At 37.7% G+C, this 26,242-nt stretch overlaps 2 protein-coding genes across 5 annotated transcripts; one reads left to right on the top strand and one right to left on the bottom strand.

Moving 5' to 3' along the window:
- The first annotated feature begins 2,709 nt into the window (after positions 1 to 2,709).
- LOC104612945 (cyclin-dependent kinase B1-1) lies at positions 2,710 to 8,147 on the top strand. The gene is made up of 7 exons (XM_010280609.3): positions 2,710 to 3,251; positions 3,664 to 3,725; positions 3,866 to 3,977; positions 4,076 to 4,169; positions 6,143 to 6,212; positions 7,520 to 7,658; positions 7,778 to 8,147. Exons 1-7 carry the CDS (start codon positions 2,910 to 2,912, stop codon positions 7,868 to 7,870), a joined length of 912 nt encoding a protein of 303 aa, XP_010278911.1. The 5' UTR covers positions 2,710 to 2,909; the 3' UTR covers positions 7,871 to 8,147.
- Positions 8,148 to 11,088: 2,941 nt separating this feature from the next.
- LOC104612946 (uncharacterized) lies at positions 11,089 to 20,704 on the bottom strand. Of its 4 annotated transcripts, none has more exons than XM_010280611.3 (11): positions 20,443 to 20,704; positions 19,236 to 19,485; positions 18,512 to 18,697; positions 18,278 to 18,389; positions 18,153 to 18,195; positions 16,217 to 16,254; positions 16,057 to 16,091; positions 15,820 to 15,972; positions 13,130 to 15,654; positions 12,769 to 12,855; positions 11,089 to 11,452 (listed from the first exon to the last, which is right to left on the bottom strand). In XM_010280611.3, exons 2-11 carry the CDS (start codon positions 19,304 to 19,306, stop codon positions 11,385 to 11,387), a joined length of 3,318 nt encoding a protein of 1,105 aa, XP_010278913.1. In that variant the 5' UTR covers positions 19,307 to 19,485; positions 20,443 to 20,704; the 3' UTR covers positions 11,089 to 11,384. The 4 variants fall into 4 exon arrangements, with proteins under 4 accessions (XP_010278913.1, XP_088745065.1, XP_010278912.1 ...); XM_088888939.1 differs by having other exon boundaries at positions 18,162 to 18,195; XM_010280610.3 differs by having other exon boundaries at positions 20,338 to 20,520.
- Between the last annotated feature and the right edge of the window lie 5,538 nt (positions 20,705 to 26,242).

Genomic DNA, 26,242 nt, shown 5'->3' with positions numbered 1-26,242 from the left:
GATGTGTGGCATAAGTGCTGCTTCCGCCTGCGTGAGGAACTCCACCCCAAGAACAATCGGAAAATCATCCAAGGGTACCACAGATAGATTGATGGGTCCTTTCTAGGGTCCCACTTGGAGTTCTACTCCACGAGCCATGCCCTCTACTGCTTTGGCCCCGGAGTTGATAGCCTTGACCCACCCTGTTTGTTTGGTGGTGGTCAAGCCGAGTCGTTTTGCCTCCGCAAGCGAAATGAAGTTGTGGGTGGCCCCAATGTCCACCAGGGCTTGGGTTGGCCTCCCGCCAAGGGTGATGTCTACATAATTCAGCCCCTTGTGGGCTTTGGTGGGTCGCTTGGATGTGGCCTCTTTCTTGACCATGGCGTTGATGAACTGGAGGGCACCCACTCTTGGCGCCGCTATGGGTTTCTCCTCATCGCTCTCTTCACTATCGCTGAGTTTGGCGATGAGGGCAGTTATTTTCTTTCGTGTAGGACAGTCACTCGTCCAATGCTTCCCATTGCAAAGGTAACAAGGTGCAGGAGGAGGTCTCCTAGTGAATTGGTGGCCCTGATAGCTTGGGCCTCCTTGTGGCTTCTTTCCTTGTTGGTAATTGTAGGGCTTGTTCGCGGGCACTGGTTTCTCCTGTGTAGAGGCTGCTTTCTGATCTCCCCCACTGAAGCTGTTGGTATGCGGGCTGTGTGGATGGAGGTCTTCCTCTTCTGACTTCCTCAAATCAACTAGTTGCTCGGCCACCACCATGGCTGTTGCTAAGTCCTTCACCTTACGCCGTTGTAGTTCAAGTTCTGCCCAGGGTTTGAGACCATCCATGAAGTTGAACAGAAGGTCTTTGTCGGACATGTCGGAGATCTCAAGGGTCTGGGCTGAGAACTCTTGGACATAGTCATGTAATGAGTCTTGGTGCTTCAGGTTCTTCAACTTCCTTCGTGCCAAGTACTCAACATTTTCGGGGAAGAACTGTCGCTTGATTTCTCTCTTGAAGTTGGCCTAGGTGTCGAGGGTCCGAGTGCCACATTCAATGTCCATGCAACATCTACACCACCATAACATCACAATATCATTTAAATACATGGCGGCGGTACGTACCTGTGTTATTGCTCAAGTTGCCACAAGAAATTTTCAAGATCCCAAGCATCACGAGCACCAGAATATGGAGTTGGTTGGCGCACCTTGATGTGGGTGGATGGAGCAGATGAAGGGCTGGTGGAATTGGCCATAGCTCTTTTCATGATTGTCAACTCGGCCCTCATCTCATCCAATTGCGCTTGGAAGCTGTCCATCACACCTTGAAGGCTACTTTGGGAAGGGCCGGCTTGTGCCTGTTGCATTGTGTTCTAGACGTCCTGGAGGACTCCGTTAAAGCGGCTCTCCAACTCCACCACAGCATTCTCTACCGTTTCCATGTTGAGATGGATTTCTTCAACCCGATCGCGAGTCTCACCTACTGTTGCTTCACAGCGTAGGATGCGCATATCCATGCTTGCTAGTTGGTCGACAGATTTGTCACGCTTGCTAGCTTTAGTTGTTCGGCCCTTTGGGGCTTGCATGTTGGTAGGATCATCGAGTAGAGCCTCATCGGTGTTGTGGGCTTGGTGTAGCCTGTGTAGTGTGTCATCGACAATGTCACGGTTGCTCTTCATTGTGCTGGAGTAGGGGCGAAGACAAGGTCCAATGTGTGTGTGTAGGAGCTCCTGCTCTTATACCAACTGTCACGGGGCTAGTCGTTGGAACCCCGTGCGGCACTCGAATGCGACAAGTAAGCCTAAGAAACAAGCAACAACACAAGAAAATGCAACAAAGATGGCACACGAATTAGAAAAAGGCCACTTGTATTGTATTAATGGATGGCAAGCATAAGCACACAATTCAGTGTCGAGGGGATTTCATGCTTAACCTTTACATGCTCATGACTCACTCGACTAACTACCTCCCCTCAAAGAGTACGTTAAGCTTTTGGGGGAGTGACAATAAGAAACATAATGCCATTGGCAATCCCCCATACAAAAGTACATGCATAGCCCACCCATGACATACACTTGGACACTGGAGTGGCAGCTGTAGGCACGATGGATGGCACTTGATGGTGTGACAAAGAGAACACTTGTTACACAATGGTCTGATAATGGACTATTCCGATTGTCTGCCAAAAAATAAAAATAAAAAACTGTCGTTTTAGCTCTGAGATGGGATTCTCACTCCCAAAGGAGAGGGATATTTGGAAAATGCCATTCCATATTCCACCGGGAATCGAAATCCGCCGAATCTGAAATTGAAACGGGACTTTCCGATTCCAATTTCCAGACATTTTTAAAGGCTTCCTCTAGAACTTTACGGGCAATGTTAAATTCAAATTTCAAAATGAAGGCCACCGTCACCGTTGCAAAGAAAAGAAGAAAGTTGGGCGTAACGGCCGCGTCATTTTTTTTTTATTATTTCAAAATTTCAACGCCAAAATGCTAAAATAGTAATAAAAAAAGGCAAAGAGGGTGGGTTAAGTTAAGCCTACAGACGGCAGACGCTCCACGCGGACACGCTCCCCGAATCAGCCCCCCACAAGATTACTCCTACAACGTCCTACGGCACATCCCGGCCGTGTATTGCGAACATCTTTCGATGGTAATCTCAGAAATAATGATATCGCCATCGAGAAGAGAAGTCGCTCCGCTCTCTATTATTAAAGATTTAAAAGACCCGAACTCGCTCCGCTCTGGCCCTCTCTATTATTAAAGATTTTAAAGACCCGAACTTTCCCTCCCTTCTAAGCATTTCAAAACAATCAATCACAGAAAACAGAATAGAGCCATCGAAGCAAAACGAAAAGTACAAAGCATATTAAAGAGAAGAGAACCAAAATAGGGTTTCTCCAGAAGAAGAAAAAGACTTGATCGGATCAGCGGATATCAATAGAGATGGAGAAATATGAAAAGCTGGAGAAGGTCGGAGAGGGCACGTATGGTAAGGTGTATAAGGCACAGGACAAGACGACGGGGCAGCTAGTGGCTCTCAAGAAGACCCGGCTTGAGATGGACGAAGAAGGAGTACCACCCACGGCCCTCCGCGAGGTCTCGCTCCTTCAAATGCTGTCTCACAGTCTTTACGTCGTAAGGTTGCTGTGTGTTGAGCATGTCGACAAGAATGGCAAAAGACTGCTTTATTTGGTTTTCGAGTATCTCGACACCGATCTCAAGAAATTCATCGATTCTTATCGCAAGGGGCCCAACCCCAGGCCCCTCCCTCCTTCCCTCATTCAGGTTCTTACTCTCTCTCTCTCTAAGCTTTGTTTCAAAGAGGGGATTTGAATTCACGGAGGGTTCTGATTCGTCAAAGTTCTTTTGGTACCATGCCTTTTCTACATCGTAGAAATTGCTGGGGATTGAATGAGTTTTAGAGTTGATGGGGATGGATGTGAATTGGGCCAGTGGAGATTATGAAAATGAGAGCTGGGTTCCTCTCTTTTTCTTCTGGCTTCGCTTGTTTTTGCAGTTGATCGTCAATCAAACAAATCCAGATATTTTGTTCTTTGTTATTGTTCTTAATTGATAGTTAAAGTGACAGTTGTCCCTGTTTCTCTCTCTTCGTGCTTGTGTATGTTTTTTTAGAATATAAACAAATTCTGCAGGTGACTTACTCGAAACTCCTCTTTTTTTTTCCTGTCGATTACAGAGCTTCTTGTATCAATTATGCAAAGGGGTTGCCCATTGTCACAGCCATGGTGTGCTTCACAGGTTGTATACAACAATGTTCCTTTTTGTGTTTTCCTTTTTTCCCTTTTATTTCATGATTCTATTATTTATTTTCAACATTAGTCATGATCCCGTCAAAAATGAAAATACGTTATGTTTAATCTTGTTGATGTATTTAACAGAGACCTGAAACCTCAAAATCTTTTAGTGGACAAAGAGAAGGGTATACTGAAAATTGCTGATCTTGGGCTTGGAAGGGCCTTCACTGTCCCTCTTAAAAGTTATACACACGAGGTTTTTCCCATTTAGACTGAGTATTTAGGATCTTCATATAATTCGATCATTGTTGGATTAAAGGTTCTGATTTTTCTTGGGCCTTTTATTGATTGCAGATTGTTACACTCTGGTATAGAGCTCCAGAAGTCTTGCTAGGAACAACCCATTACTCGACTGGGGTGGATATGTGGTCTGTTGGTTGTATATTTGGTATTTTCAATCTTTCTCTTCCTTGTTACTCTTTGATAAAGTGCAATTTTTGTTTCTCTATTGTCATGTAAGCTCTTGCTTCCTGAACACAATCATGCTTATTAAGTTAGAAACATCTTATTTCCTGAAAAAAATTACGTTAGTTGTATATGTGGTTCAGATATCTTCTGCATTTTTATGAAAAGACAATCATCTTAGGCGCCGAAGTATATCTACATGTGTAGGTTTGCTAGGTTGTTCAGATTTCTTCATCAAATGACCTGAGAAAAACACCAACTATATATAGCCTGAAAACCAAGGGTGATTCCCACTCTTAGTTTCATATGGTTGGGGCAGTTTTGTGTGATATTGGAACCACGAGCTTGTTGGGTTTTGGTGGGATGGACTTGATACGGACAGGCTGTCTGTGATCTTGGGTGAGATGGACTTGACATGGACCCAACCTCTTGCATGAACTGCGGGTCTTGGACTCAAACCTGAGCTTTCACACTTGTCAGTTCTGATTTGACCACCGCACCAAGCAAGGGTGTCTAGTGGATGAAATAAGGGATGCCAATTTTTATCCATGGTTGCTTTGATTTCTGAGGTCTTTGATGACCCAAGTTGTCTTACCTTGTGGTTTTCCCACTTTAGCATGGTTTAGTGCAAAATTAACCACTTCCATTAGACTCAGACCACACTATAACAAAATTGGATCACTTGATTCATCTATTTTTTCACCTAATTTTGCAATAGGGGATGCCAATTTTTATTATCCTTGTTTGTTTTGTTTTCTAAGGTCTTTCATGACCCAATTTGTCTGATCTTGTGCTTTTCCTACTTTAAGCATGGTTTAGTGAAAACTAAACACTTCCATTTAGACTCAGACCACACTACAGAAATATGGATTACTTGTTTCATCTACTTTTTTCAATTAATGTTGCAATAGGGGATGCCAGTTTTTATCCCTGTTTGCTTTGATTTCTGAGGTCTTTCATGACCCAGTTTGTCTTATCTTGTGCATTTCCCACTTTAGCGTGTGTCTAGTGAAAATTAACCACTTACATTAGACTCAGACTGCACTACAGAAAAATGGATCACTTGTTTCATCTAATATTGTAATGGTAACTCATTAGTATATTATTCATTGTGAGTATTAATGTTAACACTGCCCCAGTAAACTCTTCCTAGAGTTCTATTTTCTACTTAACTCATACAAATCCATGTACTGATACCATGTAATCGATGTCATGCTAAGTGTCTCTTTTGAGAGAGAGTGGTAAAGTATTTCATTAAATAAACTAAACATGTATACAGACCTTTCCCTGTAATGCACTGGACAAGGAAAGTATTAACTTTGTACATCCCAAAAAAATCACTATTCATCAAATCATACAATAAGATTCCTATGATAAAAAAAGAGCTGTAAAGATTGCTATGATAAAAAACCACTATTCATCAAATCATGCCAAGTCTCTTTCACATCAAGCAAATATAAGCAAAAACCTAGCTTAGTAATTTATGATTTCTTGCTTTTAAGAAAAAAGAAGATTAAGACATTTGCAAAAGATACCTAGCCCCAAGACTCTTTCATTACATAAATGATATCATGCTCCTTGCAACCGGTGCCAGTTTTATCACCTTTGATGATTATTGATCTTGAATAGACTTGTTAAGATATGCATGATAAACAAAAAGTTTAATGAGTAAATCAAGCAAATGTTGCCCCCATCCTCAATCGAACTGTCAAATTTCCTTATGGTAATATTTTCTGTACTAAACTTTTAATACAGGATACTGAAGCTGGGTCATTTCTGAAGCAAAAGCCAACTCTTGGCTTTTTTTAGTTGCTGCCTATCATGAGAATTGTTGCCACTTTACATTTGTCCTTTCTTTGGCTGTAGTTGTTATTCCTGTGATTTCTTATTAGAAAACCACTGCCTTTTATTCCTTCTCTCTGTTTTAACTTAATATTTTTCCTCTTTCCTTTGCAGCTGAAATGGTAAGAAGACAAGCTTTATTTCCTGGTGACTCAGAGTTGCAGCAACTACTTCATATTTTTAGGTATAGGCATTTATATTTACAATTGCTGGTTCTGCGGAAGAAACCTATGTTATATGTGCCTCTATTACTCCATTTTCTTTTCTCAACTAGATTTAGGACTTTAAGAATATATATTTAACTTTCAACCATTCAAACTTCTGAACTAGTAAAAGTCTTAATTGAAAATTTTGGCTTAATTTTATGGATCTAATTTTGATTCCATTAGGTTCTTGTCTCTCTGTTGAAAAAAGGATCTAAAGTATTCGATGATATCATAGACCATAGTCGATCCACATTTATCACCTTGTTTTGGATAGATAATGGTAGTCCACACTGTTTTTAACTGACTATAAATTCAATAATGATGATGATGATGATGATGTATTAGCTATTCTGGTTAATATGCCTAGTGTAAGACCACTGTAACAAGGCAAAGGCGATGAACACATCTCCGGAGGTCTGAGAAAATGGCAGTGGAGTTGTTCATATATTTTTCTTAGCCACCTGTCAGCCACTGGTTGATGCCCATGCTACTCTTATAACTTGTCTTAAATTAGTGTCTTGTACACCAGGTTGATCATTAGACTGATCCGGTTCTGTTTTGCTTCACAATTGATTGAACAGGGTCTATGGCCTTTTGCATGTCAATGTAGGGTAAATTACCAATATTTTGAAGGCTTAACCTGGGATTATGTATTTGTATGGGAGCAGAACCCATATATGGGCCTTGGTCCCAACAAAAACTGTAATTGTTGTTTTTACCTGATATATGGTAAATTACCAATATTTTTAAGGCTTAACCTGGGATTGTGTATTTGTATAGGAGCAAAACCCATATATGGGCCTTGGTCCCAACTAAAACTGTAATTGTTGTACCATGTAGTTGCTATATGTCTGATTTTTTTATCTGTAGTAGTTGCTGAATCAGATGACAACCTTTGATTTGGGATTATTATACAAGCTGATTTTGGCCTAGTTGAACCAATAAGTAGAACCATCAGATGGTGGATTCCAATGCTCCAAAGTCCAAGCATGAGATAGGTGGCAAGTTATGGGGACCCCACACTTGTGTACAGGTCCCTGCCTTGGTTTTCCTAACCCCTTCCAAACCATATGTTGGATGTTATAATAATATGTTGATGAAAAGACTTGTGTTTCCTGAAATGCAATTCAACTTCTAATTAGGATTTTCTTTTCTCGTATTTGTTTGGTGTTTTATTTACTGTGCTCGCATGCTATTATATTTCCTGAAAAGTTTTCATTGTTTTTCATTTTCCAATTAAATTCTCCATTTAATCTAATCATAATTCTAATTCCCATTTGTGAAGGTTGTTGGGAACTCCTACAGAGGAGCAATGGCCAGGTGTTAGTTCCTTGAGGGACTGGCATGAATATCCCCAGTGGAAACCTCAAAACTTGGCACGTGCTGTTCCTTCCTTGGAACCTGAGGGTGTTGATCTCCTATCTGTAAGTACTCCTTACCTGCTTTTCTTTTATTATGACTTTCAAAAGGTACATTGGTTAGAAATGGGTTCTTTAAATTTGAAGCTATTTTGAAGTCTTTCTATCTCTTTTCTTTGAAACAGAGGATGCTCCAATATGATCCAGCAAACAGGATTTCAGCAAAGGCTGCACTTGATCATCGTTACTTTGACAATCTTGACAAATCTCAGTTCTAGAATTCTCCTTGCCTTCATTTTTTTTTAATTTTGGATCTCTAGGGAGGAATGATTTACCTCCTATGAAGGTATAGCCTGTTACATGATCTAAGCATGCTTTTGGGGCAATATGGGTTGCCTCTTGCCAATTTGGGTCCTAGTGCATCATTAATGTCAGTTTTTTTTAACTGTTCGGCAACTTAGTATGCTGTCTTTATTGTACTGTAAGTCTGTAACAAGTGTTTCTGTTGTTATTTTTAAGAAGAAACTACATTAATATAAAATCGTTTTTTTTTTCTATGAGAAGCACAAAGACCGGCTAGAAATAGCTTTCTGGATGAATGAATGATAACCGGGTAATTAAAGGAGTAGAAGAATTAAGAGCCAATGTTTGGCTCTGAAATTTGACAATCTCAAAACCATGGATTCTAGGACAATGTTTGGCTTTAAACATTGCTCTCTTGTTTGGTACTATTTTTCCAAAAACTAAAAAAAAAAACGTTGCTTCAGACCAAATTCAATGTTTTCTGAGAACACGATGCATCATCTTAGACATTGGGTAGGTATTTTTTAATTAGAAGCCAAATCATTTAACCACAGCTTAGTTATACTGCAACGAGCCTTACGCAAGTGCTGGTTGGGGTTCGCCCATTAGCTACAAGCCTACAATAACATCAGTTTAATATATATATATATATGTAATATGTAAAAATAAATGATGAAAATATTGAAAAATAATGAAAAAAATCTATTTTAATTATTAATAGCAATATAATTAACAAATAACAATAATTATTTTTTTTTATAATTTAAGCTATAAAGAGTAGAAAATTACATTTAATTACCAAAAAGTTATATCTAATTACCAGAAAATTGCATTTAATTAGTTTAGCCAAGAAATTAGCAATATTTCTGAAAATATGATAATTCCCAAAAATTAGCATATTACATTTAATTACTTTTAATAGTTAACAATATTTTAATAATTAATAATAAAAAGTAACAAATCGTTTATAACTTAACCTAACCCGATTAGATTATAATTTGCATGCTCAAGCAACCAAGGTTCAAAGTATTTACACGTATCAACCGGTATGTATCAAGGGGCCTAACCAGTTCAGGGGGTGGAGGAGCCCTAAACCGGCCCCCCTAAACTAGGTTTGAAAAAAAATAAAAAAAAGGTATCGATTCACCCAATACACCTCTACCGGCATATCGGGTGTATTGATATTTTGAACCTTGCAAGCAACTATTTTCTTTTGAATTAGGTCTAGTTGAGATATGTATTGTGCCCACACATCATATCTGAAGTCTAATTGGGTATCAAACTTTTGGAGTCCAAAAGTCCAATGATGGTTTTAACAGATAGGGCCCAAGTTAAACCCTAATAAGCTCGACTTGGAAATTATATGCATATATGGTAAATATTATTATATAATATTTAAATAACAAAATTTTTATTAATATATAGAAATGTTATATATATATTTTTTATACTAGACTAGAATTACATAAAAATTTTAATTTATAAAAAATCATAGTTTTATAATTAACACGAGCCTCTTTATTAACAGAAAATCTGCAAGCCTGAGCTCGAGCCCAACTCAACCATCGGGCCTAGATCTTGAGTTCAAACCCAACCCTTATATAAAGCCCAAAGCTCGAGCCCGAGCCCGAGCTGTACACAAAATGTCTTATTTTCAGTATACTTTTATAAACTAATATTATATTAATTTAAAATAATTTAATAAACTAATTTCTATTTCCTAATAGTAATTTGATATTTATTAATAATTTAAGAAGCATAAGTACTTTTTTATATAACGGGCTGAGCTTATTTGAGAAAGCCCAAGCTCGAGCACACGAGCCTTAAATTTTGTCCAAGCCTGAAAAATAATGGGTCAGGCCAAGCAGGGCCAAGCCGTCGGGCTACTTGGCCCATGAATAAGTCTTAATTGTATATATAAACAATTGTATACATCAAAAATCATATGAAATAAAAATTTAAACATCTTTTTCATTTTTTTTTTTAAATTTGATCTCTCATAGCTTAGCCCGGCCCAACATGAACTGGTTTACACCTCTACTTGAACCCACCCAATACTAGGGACGGGGCAGAAAAATTCGAGAATTCCCCATCCTTGATGAGTGGGGTGTCTTGCTCCTAACTCGCTTGACATTGAGGAGTGATTGCCTTACCTTGAACCCGCCTGACACTGGGGACGGGCGAGGATGGGGTAGAGTGTTTTGACTATGGGGTGAGGACAATGATGGGGTGCCCCGCCCTGAACTCACCCTGTGATCATTCCTATATAATTGTTATTAAAATTACTATAAATTATTAATAAAACTAAATTTATTAAAAAATATTTGTTCATATTAAATTAACAAAAATTATTTTTTGTAAAACAACATTAAATGAAAATACAATTATTAAAATTAGTTAATTAACAATAAATTTTGATTATTAATTAATAATAAATAAATTTATTAAATCTTTCAGATTTTCACGTACATTGCACGGGTCCCTACTAGTTATATCTTAAAATAGTAACTAAGAATGTTTATTTATTAATGTGCTAGGAAATGTTTGAAAGCATAGATGTCAAAAAGAAGAACAATCAGTTGGCTAACATGTTGATGTTATAACTCTAACAAAAGACCTACAGGACGATTTAATTCCAGGAGAGATACTAAGCCTAAACTGGCCAGAGGAACCCGTAAACCCACATGAAGCTTCGACAATCAACAGTGTTTGCTCATGAAGTCATGTAATATAATTGGGCAATAGGAAGTTATTAAACAAGCTCACAACAAGAAAGCCCTGGCTTTCTCAAGATATGGACAGCTTGGATCACGTAAGAGTGATGGATAGGCCAATTGTTGTGCCTGATCAAGGTCTCGTGTGATCTGCTATGGGGAGAGAGAAAGAAGAGGAAGTTTCATACTTCAAATACATTTGGAAAGGCCAAGGTGGCTGAATTCGTGAAGAAGCAAGGTCTATTTTTTTGCCCGCATAACTTCGTTTCCTCATATACATGGGTGCACTAATGAACGTGGATTCAAGACTACTTGGCAATTTTCAGATTCTCGAGGCTCAAGCCCGCGAGACAGGTATGGACGTTCAGTTGGAATAGATTCCAAGCAAGGCAAGCAGGGAAAATCAAAAATGATATTCACTAAGAGGAGGCAAACACGATACTAAGACCTGTATGTAGTAACATGCAACATCAGGAAGCTCTGCATATAATCTTCCACCAATTAAATGAAGCTTAAATATTTAAACATGGAGAAATAATGCTTCAGTTGCTTTGTGAATGGGTCTGCGAAGCTAGTGTTTTTCTCCTAGATGCTTTACCTTCTATAAGCATCTGCTTGTAGCATTTAGTTTACAAAGTTAAAATAGCATCACATTTACAAAGTAAAAATGGGCAAGAAGGCAAGAAGTATTTGCATCAAGGTGAACCTCACCCGCACATACACAGGGCGGATAAAGCAAACGTCAACAGCTCTCCTACTTTAGAGCTTCCCTACTTTAACGAAACTTTGTCTCGTTTGATTTGCTGCTCCTAAATGTTGAAAGGGAGAAAAATGACTTTGTTGCTGAAAGCACAAACACAACAATGAATAGAGGAATCAGATGATGGTAATATGCGTAGTGTACGAGTGTATGCGTGTGTGTGTGTGTGAGAGAGAGAGAGAGAGTACATATATACAGATTAAGCTGTGACTGTGGCCTGAGGGACTGGGGTACCAAAATCAAGTTACCAACAGCATTCATTGCGGGTTTTGGAATGTTTGTCTTGATTCCAACAAGGGAGTGTCTACAGTCCTTATGTACCAAGGAGCCATAAATAGGTTTAGATCCTAGGTCCCTTTACCAGCCACCTATGTCCATTTGTCCCACAGTCGAATGGTGCCCACTACCCACCCATTTCAAATTTTTATGGATCATGATGGCCCCAGCCAACAGTTGTTCTGATCATATATCCTGTGAACAGAGGGATATATTCTTCAAGGGATGTCAATTATTGTCCGCTAAAGAAAGGGAAACCAATAATCATCAAATCATGATTGTAATAAGCCAAATATTCCCTTCACTTACTTTTTCTCTATCGCACAAATAAATATGTATATTTGGGGTGATGAAATCCCTTTCTTTGCAAGAAAAAACTTAACTTTTCTTTTCCTCTCTTCGTCCCACAAGTAGAGAAAATTTTGAACCATTTATTTATACGTGTGGTAATAGGTAATGAAGCTCATGCTATTTATATATTTTATTTCCCTAAAAGAAATCTTTTTTTTTTCCGTTCTTTTTTTGGTTTGGGTATAGTAAGAGTAGATATCTCTCTGTGAATTACAGCACTAATAACATAAGTACAAGGTTGTTTCAATGCATAACTTCATTCTCTACCAAAAGAGAAAAAAAAAAAAAGGTTTATTATACACTTCCAAAAGACATAAAGGCATGTTAAAGCCAAAAGCTTGCTCTTAATTCCATCACTATGCATATTGATTGAAGACAAATACTTAATTCAGCAACCTAGCTGTAGCTCAACTAACTTTGTAGAGTTATCTCTCAATTTGCTTGTTATAGTTAATCTAGTACAAGTGAGAAAATGACCCTCTTTTCTGGTGTTATAGTTAATCTAATGCTGGGGTTAAAAGATGTTCAAATTTCATAGGGGAGTGATTAAATTGAAACTGAATTGGTTGTTTGTGAGTGTAAATAGCCCCATATCTGATTTTTCTTTATTTTTAAATTCAAAAAATACAAAATACTAAAGAGGTTGTGAAACAATGTGAAAAAAAAACCACAAAGTTATAGGTTAGTAGTTATCTGAGGTAATGCTTGCTGTCTACGTGTGTGTGTGTGTGTGTGTGTGAGAGAGAGAGAGAGAGAGAGAGAGAGAGAGAACCCTTAGTTGAAGTGGCTGCAGCTGAGATGCGGCCATCCTGCAACTTTTGAGAAGACTCAGGAGCAAACTTGCTCTGGTTTGATTGAGCTGCAGACAGAAAGTTTCACCACCATTAGTTTTGCATGAGATTCCAGGAAAGAAGTAATAGACCTGATGATATCAACCAAAGAAATTTATCTAAAATGGAATAAGAGGAAATCTCAATAGAAAAAAAGGATAAAATCATATACTTGCTTTGAAAACGGAGAAACCATTTGGATAACATGGGAGATCAAGAAAAACAAAACACATATTTGGTGATCAAGAAAAATGAAATAAAATGCAACTTTTGTGATTCAGATAGGAGGAAGGGTAAATATACCTAACAGTCTATCATTAATAGTGAAATTTCCGCTATTATTACTTTCACCAGAGGAAGGTTTATGTTGCCCAAAGCTCTTTGCTTGAGAGGTAGCTTTCCTCAGTAGAGTATCAGCATTCCTCTTACTAGTGGTTTTTGGTTCCTCAGTGTCCTCCTCTCCTTCAGAAAAGACTGATGGGCTGGACCAACCAGTAACATTTGCTTCCCCCCTACTTTTTCGAGCAAATTTCAACAACCTCCTCAATCCTTTGGGTGCATCCTTTTGATAGACCATGGATGGGGGATTTTCAGCGTTCCCCCACTCCATAATCTCAGGTTCACCACTATCTTCTTGCAGCATCTGTGACAGGGAGTGACGAACACGGGGATTTGATAATACCACTGGTTCCTCACTTTTCAGAACCGTAATTTCAGGTGTGCTGCTTTCACAAGGAAGAGGCACTTCATGTTGATCTTCTGTTTCCACCCAGGCAATGGACGAGATAGCCGATTCCTCATCAGCTGGAACTTTAACCGGTAAGTCTGTGGTTTTTTCAAGGTTATCATCAACCTCAGGGGCAAATTGATCAGAAGTCTCTGTGTTTTCACATTTCTGATGGATATTTGCTGAATCTTCACCTTCTAAATTAGCACTATCACTTACTTGTGGAGCTAAATCTTTGTCATTCTGCTCAGTTACTGCCTCAGGAGTTCCATCAATTACCTCTTTCTCGTCAGCCTGAATAAGATTCCCACTATTTTTCAAAGATTCATCAGAGTGAGAAGCTTTTGACTTGATAACTTGACCCATTCCGGTGCCAACCCTGGACCCTTTCCGGAGAAAAGGCTTTGACTCCAATGGAACCACACTACTGTTCTTTTTGGTCACCTTGCTATAAAAACTAGGCTTCACTGGAACTGTGCCTGTATCATCTCCAGAATCTGGCTGGACTTTTGTCTTTGTTGTTCTGCCTCCCTTTACCAGTGCTTGCTGCTTCTTCTCAGCAGACTTTTTCAACCCCTGCTTAGTGTCAGTCTGGCTCCCATTAATGTTTCTTTGTTGCTGCTGGGATCTCTCCACTTTTGGGCTTGACTGAGTTGGTGATGGTGTTGCCTGAGGTTTCCGACGAGTTGATGGGGTGTTAGAGGGCATCCCATTAGGGGTTCTGGATGTTATTGTTTTTGTCGTTTTAGGGGATGGAGTTGATGGCCATGACTTACGTGTCGCAGGCAGAGTTGATGCTTTAGGTGAAGGTTTCCTGGAAATGGCAGGCTTTGAGGTTTCCTTTTTCTGTTGTACAGGTGGAGAGGAATTCTTTTCTGATTTTCTAGGCTTACCAAGGGAATCCTTTTTGCCTGCACTAGCTGCAGTTTTTGAGATCATTTCACTTTTCCTTTGGTCAACCACTTCCTGCATTGCTTTAATCTGTCCATCCTTCTCAGTTCGCTTTCCAGAATTTTGTCCTCGAAGTCTCTCATCTCTCTTTTCCTTGTAGTAATCGTAAGAGGCACCTTTCTTTTCAGTGAGCTCCTGGCTTCTGCTGTTTCCAGTTGCCATATTTCGATATCTGACAGGCTTAGTCTCCATCATTTGCATAAGTAATTGGTTTAACTCAGCTTCTTTCTGCTGACTCCATTCTGCAGAGGCTGTTAACCGGTCAGAGGCTGCTTCTGCTTGGGATACAGCATTATCTGTTGGATTATCTGTTGAATTAAATGATCTTATATTCCCTGCCTCAACAGAAGAATCTACCTCAGCAGTCTTAACAGGATCCACACCTTCGGCAGTAAGATTATTCTCTGTCATCAGGTCCATTGAATTCTTCCGATTTTCTCCAACTATTAAATTATTAGGAGTTACCTGAACAACACCTTCAGAAGCATTCTCCGACAAGCATTGCGTGGAAGAATCCCCCATGCCTGCACTCCATCTTCTCAAGACAGATTTATTTGTGCTGATAATGATATCTGCTGAAGACCTCCTCTGAGGATGTAAATCTTGATCTCTCTGTTTACTCTCAAAGAGACTTATTGCATCTTTAACACTCATTCTCAGTACATTACTGTCAGGTTTCTTCTGAAGCTGATCAGATTCTTCCTCATCACTGCTGTTCCCAGGAGCATTTCTGTTGGATGATACTCTTTCCCTAACAGGGAAATGACTAAGGCTCTTAATAGTTAGTGCAGTAGCCCTCCTTGATCCAGATCTCCCTATTTGGATTCTTCGCATTGGAGATGCAGACCTTCTAGGTGATGCAGATCTAATAAGAGGGCGGCTTCTTTCTTTAGATGGTTGATCTCCATCACTTGAGTTAGAGCATTCTTCGCTTTCTGATGAGCTTTGGCGCTCCAGTTGTGCAACTTTTGCAGGGGATACACCATATTTGACATGTTTAATTGTATGTACTGGAGAACACGTTTGAGGCATCCCATCTCCCATTTTCCTACTGTCATTCCCTGAATCCTGCAAGCATGTTGACTGCTCATTTTTGCTATCAGCATCCTGATTCTTTTGATAAAGTTCTATATACTTGAAAAAAGAATTCCTGGAATAAAAAAAAAATGTCAAAGAGTGCACGAGTATATATAATCAGCAGAACAGGAAAACAGGATTTATCTAATGATTGTTTTGCAAGTTGTAAAATAATAACAATGGAGAAAACTAAAATACTAACAGATCAATCCAAACCCAAATCTAGCAAATAGGGTACCTTAAATCTATTGCTCCAAAATGTTGAGCAAATAATGCTAAATCAGAAAGCTGTTTAGTGGAGCATGTGGAAGCTGCAATCTTGTTGAAAGCAGCCAACAATTCCTCCCTTAGTGCTGTAAGTCTCAAGTCCATTGCTCGCAGCAGTTCGTTTCTGGTAGTTTTCATTGTTGTGGTCAGAAGAAATGGGAACAAGGATAAAACTTGAAACATAATAGCAACATTCTTTTGAACTTACTTTGTGGCATCAGATGATGTGTTCTGAACTTCAGACTGTAGACATGTCAGAAATCATGTTAAGTAGCCAATAAACAATGATCAAAAGAATCTGCCCCATAATTCGAATTAAATGACATGATGTATTCAACAAAAGAAATGCGAAAGATAAAAGAACATACTCTCAGTGTTAATCCAGAATCTTTCAAGCTGTTGTCATCTGTTAAAGAGGAAAATTGGAATCAATTCTCCTTTCCTTTTTATTTTCTTTTAATTAGTATTGAAAATTGGAGTTCGAACTTTTTGCTAAGGAGAAAATAAACCTCATAAAATTTAAGGAGAAAAAAGGAACATATGAGAAAAGGGTTAGAACTATATATTGCAGTATAGTTGTCCTAATGAAGGTTTCATCCACAACAAAAATGAATTTATGAAAAAAGGGTTAGAACTACATATGTCACTGAGTACTAACCATGGCATAAAACATGCATGTGATGCTGGATTTCAGCATAACAATATTTGGCAGGATACTTAAGGAAAACAATTTGATGAACAACTTTCTCTTGCTTCTTAGCAAGTTTGAATAACTTGATTGTGGAACAAGATATAACTTATAAGAGTCAAGGATGAAGTCATGAAACATGCTCTAAATAGACATGTGTAAGCTCCCCAACCCCTTTCCCTTTGTAGTCATGATTCCTGAAGCTATTCCCAAAAAGACCACAGAACTTTGGTATGGCATTAATGAATTTTATCAGGGTCATCATTGATTCAAGGAACCATTATAAAACATATGGAACTTTTATATTCAGGTGTAAAGGGGAAAAATAGTGTGCCAGTGCACCAGAGAAACACGCAGAGCCAGTGGAGTGAAAGGAATAGTAGAATTTTTGAAAACAATGAATCTGAAGATGTCAACATCCTTACCAACTTGATAGAATCAAGAGATGGCATTGGCTATTGGTAATTTATTTGAGGCCTATACGAGAAGGAAAATCTCCAAGAGCAGAAACCATATCCCTTCTACAAAGTTTAAAACTAGTATAATCATCAGCTTGGGTGGGACAGTGATTGAAGTAAACTGCAGGGTGGTAATTAGCTGGATGCCCTCTAGTTATGGTGGTCCTTGAACACTTTAACATTACATCCAAGAAGCAAGACCATTGGCAAAGATTGAATATCTCATTCATCTGGAGTCCAAGTCTCCAAGATTGGCCGGCCAATGACTTTGCTGACTCTCTAGCAAGGGAAGGTCTAAAAAGGTCCTATCTAGACTTAGGTTCTCCAGGGCCAAATCTTTTGGTGTACGTCCCTTTTAATTGAGATTCCCATTATTGATTAAAAAGCCATTGTTTTTTTTTTTTTTTTTTTTCTAAATCCAAGGATAGCCATTACAAAAGAAACCATTCTCACAAAATATGTGACCTGAGCAATGAACCAAGGAACAAGTACAGAAAACATCCCAAACAATTCCAAGGAAAATCAAATTGGATATAAATTGTTTTATTTGTAGACAGTTATGGTAGGCCATTTATTGAAGAGAAGGCTAAAAGAAAAATGTTGAAGAGAAATATGCTAGCAGAAGAATATGGCCCTGTATTCATCATTTACTTAAAAGTTGTAAAATTACTAAGACATCCTTACACACAAACAAAGACAATTATATTCTCTACATAATTTTAGAAATGGGGTTATACGTTGGATTATCTAAATTCAAATGTTTCAAGAACTACATCATTACTTGGCTGAAAGGAGAGATGGTTGGACTGTGGCAGATTAGATAAATAAAAGTTATTGAGAACAGCTTTTGCACAGGTTCCAAGGCCTGCTAATACACTGGCTGGTTCCCTAGCTTGTGGTGTAATTAATAAGAAGCTTTGATTTGGGGGGAATACCTATTGTGTCAGAGGAAGACTGTGCAGTTGTAGTTCAACTCTATTAAGGGCTAAAGGAGCAGAATTGGGCAGACTATATGTACACATATAGTGACTATACTTGCTGTATGTCATCATTGTATATATTTTACCATCAAAAAGCACCACCATTTATCAATAAAAATTTATTCAAGAACTAAAAGGCGTGAATGTTAACATTATGTAAATATTTTTAAGACTTTACCAGGCATACCTGTTTCCCCATTTCCAGAAAGATCCCGTTTACCCTGTAAACAGTAAATGCTCTTACTTTCTGATGAATAACAAAGAGGCTAGGTTTCAGTTGGCAGAAGAGGTACAAGTTCTTACCTGTGAATACAAGGAAATGTGAAACCTTCTGGCTTCTTCCAGCTGCAACATCTCATCTTTAATTGCAGTAGCATTTTTTATTAATTCAGGTGCACCAACAATATGAAGAAACCTGATCAGAAATAATGGCGCTAACATTTATAGAGGAACTGAAGAAGAGGCAGAACCTACCTGAAAAGAACAGAATGACTAAAGAAATGGAAGGGAAAGGAAATATTTATTCATAACATGAACCTGGAAAGAGTAGATTTTGTGAACCATGCTGAGCTCCTGAGATTTGCAGGCAACTGGAGTTTGAAACTGTCACCCGATTCTCTGGGGCGGAAGTCCTTCACTTCAGGCAGATGAAATATGAGATGCTCCAGAAGACCAAAAGCTAGTTTCTCTACTTTGTTGTCAGCATATATAAATGCCTCATACCTATGAAAAAACAAACCAGATATCCTCAATAGCACAAGAACGTAGAATTAACAACTTTTTTTTCTTTATTTGAGTCATCAAAAGAGAAGTGAAGGAGCATCAAAAGGAAATGCTTCTTAAAATAAGCAAGAAGTGCACAGTACTGATTCCACGCATTTTAAGCTTGAGTGAGTCGGGGTTAATCCTCAAACACACAACCCTTAGAGGGGTAAACAACAATTCTTAGGTTCTGACTTCTAAAGACCTTGGTTTCAAGAAAAATAAATAACTCGAGCTGATCTACATTTAATAAAATTTTCAAATTTCCATTCACACGATCAAAAGGTGAATTCAATTGAACAAGATCTACACACACAAAAAAAAAAACTCTCAATTAAATTCTGCCCAGAACCATAACTCTTGATGCACTAAAATTGCAGAAAATGATAAAATAGTAAACATAAACTTCATCATTCATTATTTCAGGAATAGCCCCTTAAAATTTCACATCATGTTAGTGAGCAAAACCATCTTAAAATTACAAGGGAAATGCGCTAACCTGTTTTGGTCTGGAAAAATCTGAAATGCAGCATAATCTAAAGGTGCATCAACGTCTATTCCTCCTTCCATCACTAATCTCTACCTGTCTCAGAAGCAAATAAACCAATAGGAGAAGCTGTAATGCTCAACACCCTTCTGGCATGCTACAGGTATACAGCGTTTTGTGAATTGACCAGACAAACAGAAACACAAGCTTCGAACTTCCCAAGTTCGCTGCGAATGTTGACCTTGTGTAAACAAGGTTTAATCTGCAGTAATGCCAATTATAACCGAATTATTTAACCAGTATTTGAAAATGGATTTTTATTTTGAGAAGTATACATGTTTGGATCTAAAAAGGATAGAAGTATATACAAGGGAAGCCATGTACAACAAGGAGCTAATACAATGGATCTCAAATTGGCGCAAAAAGACATGCAAAAGTATTGACTACCCACAATGCACATAAAAATGAGCCAAAGCTAAAGAATACGAACTGTTGGAAGACATTGTTTAACCAATTGGTTCAATTGAAATTTTAAAATATTGCTCCAAGAATTAAAATAGCAAATTGAAAAGAAGAAGAAGAAGAAAAGTTTGAGTAATTCACAGACTACTAGAAACCTAAAGCATCATTAAACAGAAGAAAAATACAGCGTAATTTCAAACCCCTGCATGGCAAAAAAAAGGATGTTTACCGATAACTACAATCTACTAATCGATTGAAGGCAAGAACAACCGCAAAAGCTTTTTTTTTTTTCTTTTTTTTGGGGTGGTGGGGGGAGGCTTTATAGTCGAGTTCGTACAATGATAATCACATACACACATAGACAGACACAAAATGTCTAAAGTCCTGGCAAATAACAAAATGAAGAAGATCATGCTAACCAATGCAGAGCTCAAATCAGTATAAAAGGACCCAAAATCCGCCTTTCTATGCAAGAACTTCCATTAAGAGATGAAATTAACACGAAAAAAACGATTTTTCCGAATGAAATCCATCAATCCAACTTAAATCTGAGTAATTAAGGGGAAAAAAAGAATAGAAAACACTGAGTTAAGAGAGGTCGCCGACAAGGAGAACCCTAACGGTGTGAGTAAAACGAGAGTTTTGAACATACATTGCTTGAGTCCAACAGAAGCAAGCGGTTGCAGATCGGAGCAGAGGAAGCAACTAAGAGTAAAGGCCGAGTTGGAGGTAATTGGAACTCGGAGAAGAAGCTTACCTGCTAAGCAGAGCAGAGAGAGAGAGAGAGAGAGAGGGTGGGTGGAGATCTAACTCGGGCGTCAATGTCTGTGGCTCCTTTTCTGTCAAAAAATATATATATATATATATATATATATATATATTATATGTTATTATTTATTATTTAATTTATTAAAATATGTTTATTTGAACTTGAAATCTGGAGATTGAGAGATTCAGAGAAGCGAAGGAAGGAGAAAAGGAAGGGTGGTGTGTACTGGAGGTATAGGTGGCCGCGCCTTGTGAGCTGTGACTGAAACTCCAGTGATGAAGGCACTTACTTCCCGCAAGTGACACCGGAACTTGTGGTAATGGAAAGAAATGTTGAGTCGAAAATGCCCCTCAATTTCAAGAGAATTATTTTTCGTTACCACTGATTCTTTTTTATTATATATTAAATACAAAACAAATGGAGCTTGTAGGTGTAGGAATACTGTTTTCTGTTTGGAAGGTTGTGGTTAGTAGTTAAGACGATACATACGGCGAGACCTATGATGTGAAAAAGACGCGCTACGGTACAAAGATGGAAATGTGTTTCAAAGGGTCCCACTCCCACTTTGTCTGTATGGCGATTGGCGAACACGACCAAAGACTTTACAACCATTCCTCCATTTTGATTGATGGGCTTGTCTGGGAAATGAAAAAATGAGTGTTGTAGCTGCTGCTGGCATGTGAATCAGCTCAGTAGTTGCCACCTGCCAAATCAAATAAAACGTACACGAGTGCGGAGTGCCAAGTGCCATTAGAAGCTAAAATCATGGGGAAATAAATAATATAATTAGATTATTTTTAGGTTAACCTATTAATTAGTATTATCCAATTCAATGCAACAAAGAAATCATAGGACCCATCTATCTGATGAGTGATGATGGGCTATAAATTATTATAATGCTCGAAAAACGTAACACACATGACAAGGTTACGAGGAGGAGTTGGAGCCGAGGGAGGCGAGGGTCCAACTCCACCGTACTCCCTCCCATACTATACCAACGGTTACACGGTTTCTCTACTGTACGTACATACTTATATATACTAAATAGTCTTTATCTTAATTGTTACCAAGAAAAGGTGAAAGAGCAAGAGACAGACGCAGCTCCAAAGTCCAAATGGGGTAATAAGACATGAAGCTTAATAATGCGCAAAGAGCAGATCAGCACAAATATAGATGCCGATGGCGTTGTACTCACTCTTCTGCTCGTAATTGGTGCCAATCTGTTTTAATAGTCTGGAGTATGCATCTTACAGTTGCATCCATATAACAACAATGTATGTGTTTGATTCTGATTCTGTGGAGTATGATAACGTGTCATACTCCATCCTATGGCACGTTATCATCAGCGTGGTGGGGGGTAAAAAAGTAAAAAGCATGTTTACAAATAAAGACATGAACTAACAGCCAAGGTTAAGGCATTTCCCAATAACTCCCTCCCGTCCCTCCTCCTACTGTCGAGTTTGAAGATTTGTGAGCCATTCCAAATCTCTAATCCTATGATTACAGAACCATGCACATGCAATCAAAAAGACAAAAACACCCGTAATTGTTGCATAACTTGCCTTCCCTTTTTAATGGATAATCTGCATAAGCTTACATATGCCCACCACATGTTTGAAGATGGGACAATATTTTAAAGTAGTAGAAAAGAAAAAAGAACAAGGCCATAGTGTCGTTACTAATTAATTCTTATGGGTAAGTACATTTGATCAAATACATGTTTGATATAAAATAGTTTTAAAATATCATCTGAATTTTGAAACGATTTACTTTCTTTTCTATTGATTACCATTTCAAGTTGAAAACCATTCAACCAGTAACTGACCGAAACCATTTATAAATCTCCTATATAAAATAATCATCCCTGCCAAAATTCATAGTACTGGAGAGATTAGTTCTTTTTTATTTTAAAAAATACATAGGGTAAAATACAAATACTTCTCTTCAACTTTTGAGAAATTTAACAAAAGCCTCCCTTCTCTCACTTTCTTAAACAGAAAATGTTAGATTAATGCATCAATTTCTTCTAAATACCTATTCTACCTTTTTATAAATTATTTTACATACAAAATTACTGAAATAATCCCATTTTTTATTTGACAAAAATCTCTTTTTAACAATCATCTTCTAATGTTTGTATTGAATTAAAACATGGTTACTCAATAATTTTGTATGTAAAATAATTTATAAAAGGATATAATGGGTATTTGGAAAAAAACTACTACATCAGTCTATGAGTTTTTGTATGGAAACATGATAGAAGGGAGGTTTTTGTCGAGTTTTTCAAAAGTTTAGAGGAGATATTTATTAAAATGAAATTAAAAAGAAGGGTTTTTATGATTGTCAGCAATTTCAGAGGAGGTTTTTCTATTTTACTCAAATACATAATAGAGAGGCATGGGAAAAACGTAATTTCATCATAGGGCTGGACAGCTGTGTAAAAGTGGGTGGCATTAATAGAAAATTTGCGAAAGATCGAGGGGTAGATTGTAGGGAAACACATCCATGTTACAAAAAGAACGGAATAAGCGGGTCGGTGAAAAGGCAAATTCTCTCTCCTTAAAAGCATTCATCCCAGGCACATTCCACAAATGACGGTGTAGGGACCACATAATTTGGATGTAACCGCCACGTGTCAGTACGTACAGGTCGTCATGACACGAGGGTGAAATCGTTCAGAAATGATGAGAATTCGCAACGAGGAGCAAATTCGGACCGTTGGTTGAAGCTGGCGCCGGACGAGTTGACTGGTTTCTCCCCCCCAACGAGCGAGCACGTGACGTCCACATACATATAGATGGTAGACGTCATATAGTGACGGAATCATCGTCACCAATGTCCCATCAACCTAACGGACGTTAAAAATACAAGGTCAACAAATAAAGAAAGAAATCAAATACTCGCCACTCTTGTCACCGACCAGGACTGTAGGGCTTAGCCTGATCTGATCTTGTAAGTTAAGACTTCAAAAGACCTGTAGGACTGTTACGGGTGGAGGGAGGTCCAGCTCCATGCCTCCATTCACTCCATGATATCAGTATCATACGGGTATCATGTATGATGTATGTGGCGCCCAAGGTGCGTGCTCTCTCTCTCTCTCTTTCTGCTCGTGAGGATTTATTAAAAACGAGTGACACTTGGGTTGTTTTTGGTTTTGTGGGCGTATAAAATGCCGCCACATCACCACATAGATATAGGCGTTTATTGCATATGAAGCAAAATAAAACAACTGTTTAGGTTTTATCATTCATCAAATAAATGGTAGAAAATTGAAATACTTTAATTTTTGTGTATATGGCATTTGGAAAAATGTTAAATTCTTGTTTCTTCCATATTTCAGTGTTTCTTGAAACAAAATGCTAAAACTTTAGTTATTAGGGACCAACAACCTCCACTATTGAGAGAATTTTAGGAATGCCATGTTATTCTAAGAATGAGTAAATTAGTAATTACATATTAATTTATTTTTAATAAATACCAAAGCATGGACGTGAATAGGTGAATTACCCACAAACTATCTCAACAACCAAAATTAACCCTACTTTAATGGGTATTAATCTGAGGTAGAGAGTAAAAAACGTTTAAAGTGAAATCCAACCAAACAACAAAAATAAGAAAAATTTAAAGTAAAAAAATACAATTAAACATACTTGATGATTATATAGGCCCAAGTACCCAAAACTTATAGCTATAGTCACCTAACAAATCAAAACCAAAACCATTCATATTAAAGCTGATTATATAGGAAAATTGGAAAATTTTTAGGCGAGTAGCGAGATTTGATCACAGGAATGAGTTTGATTAGAAACACCCCCCACCCCCCCGAAAAAAAAAAAAAAAAAAATCAGATCTATCTCACACAACGTCCCACAGACAATCGGACATTGTGGGTCACAGATCTAAACTCCAAAAATAAAGAAATTTACAAATAAGCCAGGCAACACAAAGCCTTAAAACATGAAGCAGCAAAAAGATGAGGCTAATACTTATCTGTGGTCTATAGGGTAGATGATATTTACTCTTTATCCTTTAAAAGCGAAAGGTAGAAGCGATGCAAAGGAAGGTATATCTAAAACCTTTCCTTTCTATATTTCTTTCTTTCTTTCTTTTTTTCGACGATAAAGAAGGCCGTCGCTTAGAAGGGACAGAGTACGTAAAGGTGACAGAAAATAAAAGGTTAGCTTACCTTACTAATTAAAAGGTAAAGGGGGTGTAACTGGTGTCTGGTGGTATATTTTATCTAATACTAATATCGTCCATCACTTAAAGAGTTAGAGAGCAACAACCTAAAATAGAGAAGATATCATATTATCCATAAAGGCTACCACTGTTTTTAATAATTTTAATTTTTAAATAAAAAGGCAAAACTAATTTGTTACTTTCAATAATATCTTATCACTCTGAGTACCTAGTACCTTGTCAAAGGTTGATTAATTATTAATTGGTTAAACAATCGGTTGGTCGATATTTAAGTTGGAACAGAAAATTAAGGGGTATTTAAAGTGGTTAATTGTAAAAGAAAAAAAAAATGCAAAGGTGCCACCTAATTCAAACAGTAAAAAGCCGCCTAAGATTTTATTAAACACTTGCCAAGATATTATATATTGATATGAAATATTTCTTTATGAATAAACTTAATTAAGCACACAGTAGTCAAGTTAATTTTCCATGGTAGAAACTTTGTGGGTCGAAGCTTAAATGGTCAATGTTTTCGAACTGTTATTGACTTGGACGGTCGGACTTTTTAGATTGGAAATCGTTCAAGCGACCGGTTTTATTTTACCCTAAACCCGGTTTTTGGTAAAAAACTGTTGAATTAGTCAACGAACTGTTGACCCAAACGGTTTGATCGTTGAACCGTTAAGAGCCAAATTCGAATGAAAAGAGAAATCTCTCAGATCTTAGATCTCAAATCTACTGGAGAGAGAGAGAGAGATCAGTTGAGGGAGATCTCATATCTGTGATAGAAGACTAAGATCTGGAAGAGAAGGCTAAGAGTTTGGAAGAGAGGGCTAAAAGATCAATGAGAGAGATTTGAAAGATCTAGAAGAGAAGGCTAAGAGTCTAGATGACAGATCTAAAAAAGAGAGATTTGAGATTGAGATAAATCTCATATCTAACATTGCTTGCGCTGTAGTTCGCCGTCACCGTCGTCATCGACACAACATATAATCACTACTAGGGGTAGATTTAAGCTGAGCTTAGCCAAATATTTGGTTATTCAAGCTCGACTCGTAGGAATAGTATTAGGCTCAAGCTCGAGACTTGAGTTCAAGCTCGGCTCAATTCATAGCTCACAAGTTAGAGCTTGACTATAAGCCAAGTTTTTTTTTTGAAAATAAAAATGATATGTATAAAATTATTTTTTTTTTATTTTTTAGACAAAAATTATTTAATATTATATATACAAATATTATTATATATATAATAAAATTATTTATTATATATATATGTATGTATGTATATATATATAACAAATATTATTTATTTAATATTAGGCTCGCGAGCCTCACAAGCTGAGTTTCATTGGGCTCATGCTTGGCTCGATTAGCAAACGAATCTATATATCAAGCTCGAATTTGACTCGCAAAGCTCGATTTAAACTGAATCAAGCCGAACTTTTCACAAGCCAAACTCAAATAATTTGTAAAAGGCTCGACTCATGGCCACCCGTAATTCACTACTTTGCCTTTAGGCGATCGAATAAATAGGCCACAACTTAAAATGTACACCCTCAGCCTCAAGTGAGTTGCATAGTTCAAAATTAACACCAGTCTTCGCTTGAAGA

This window comes from Nelumbo nucifera, chromosome 5, assembly GCF_055504915.1.
Source record: "Nelumbo nucifera cultivar China Antique chromosome 5, China Antique-T2T, whole genome shotgun sequence".
Classification (NCBI taxonomy): Eukaryota; Viridiplantae; Streptophyta; class Magnoliopsida; order Proteales; family Nelumbonaceae; genus Nelumbo; species Nelumbo nucifera.
The sequence above is the reverse complement of the archived record's forward strand: the minus strand, read 5'-3'. Positions and strand labels throughout refer to the sequence as shown.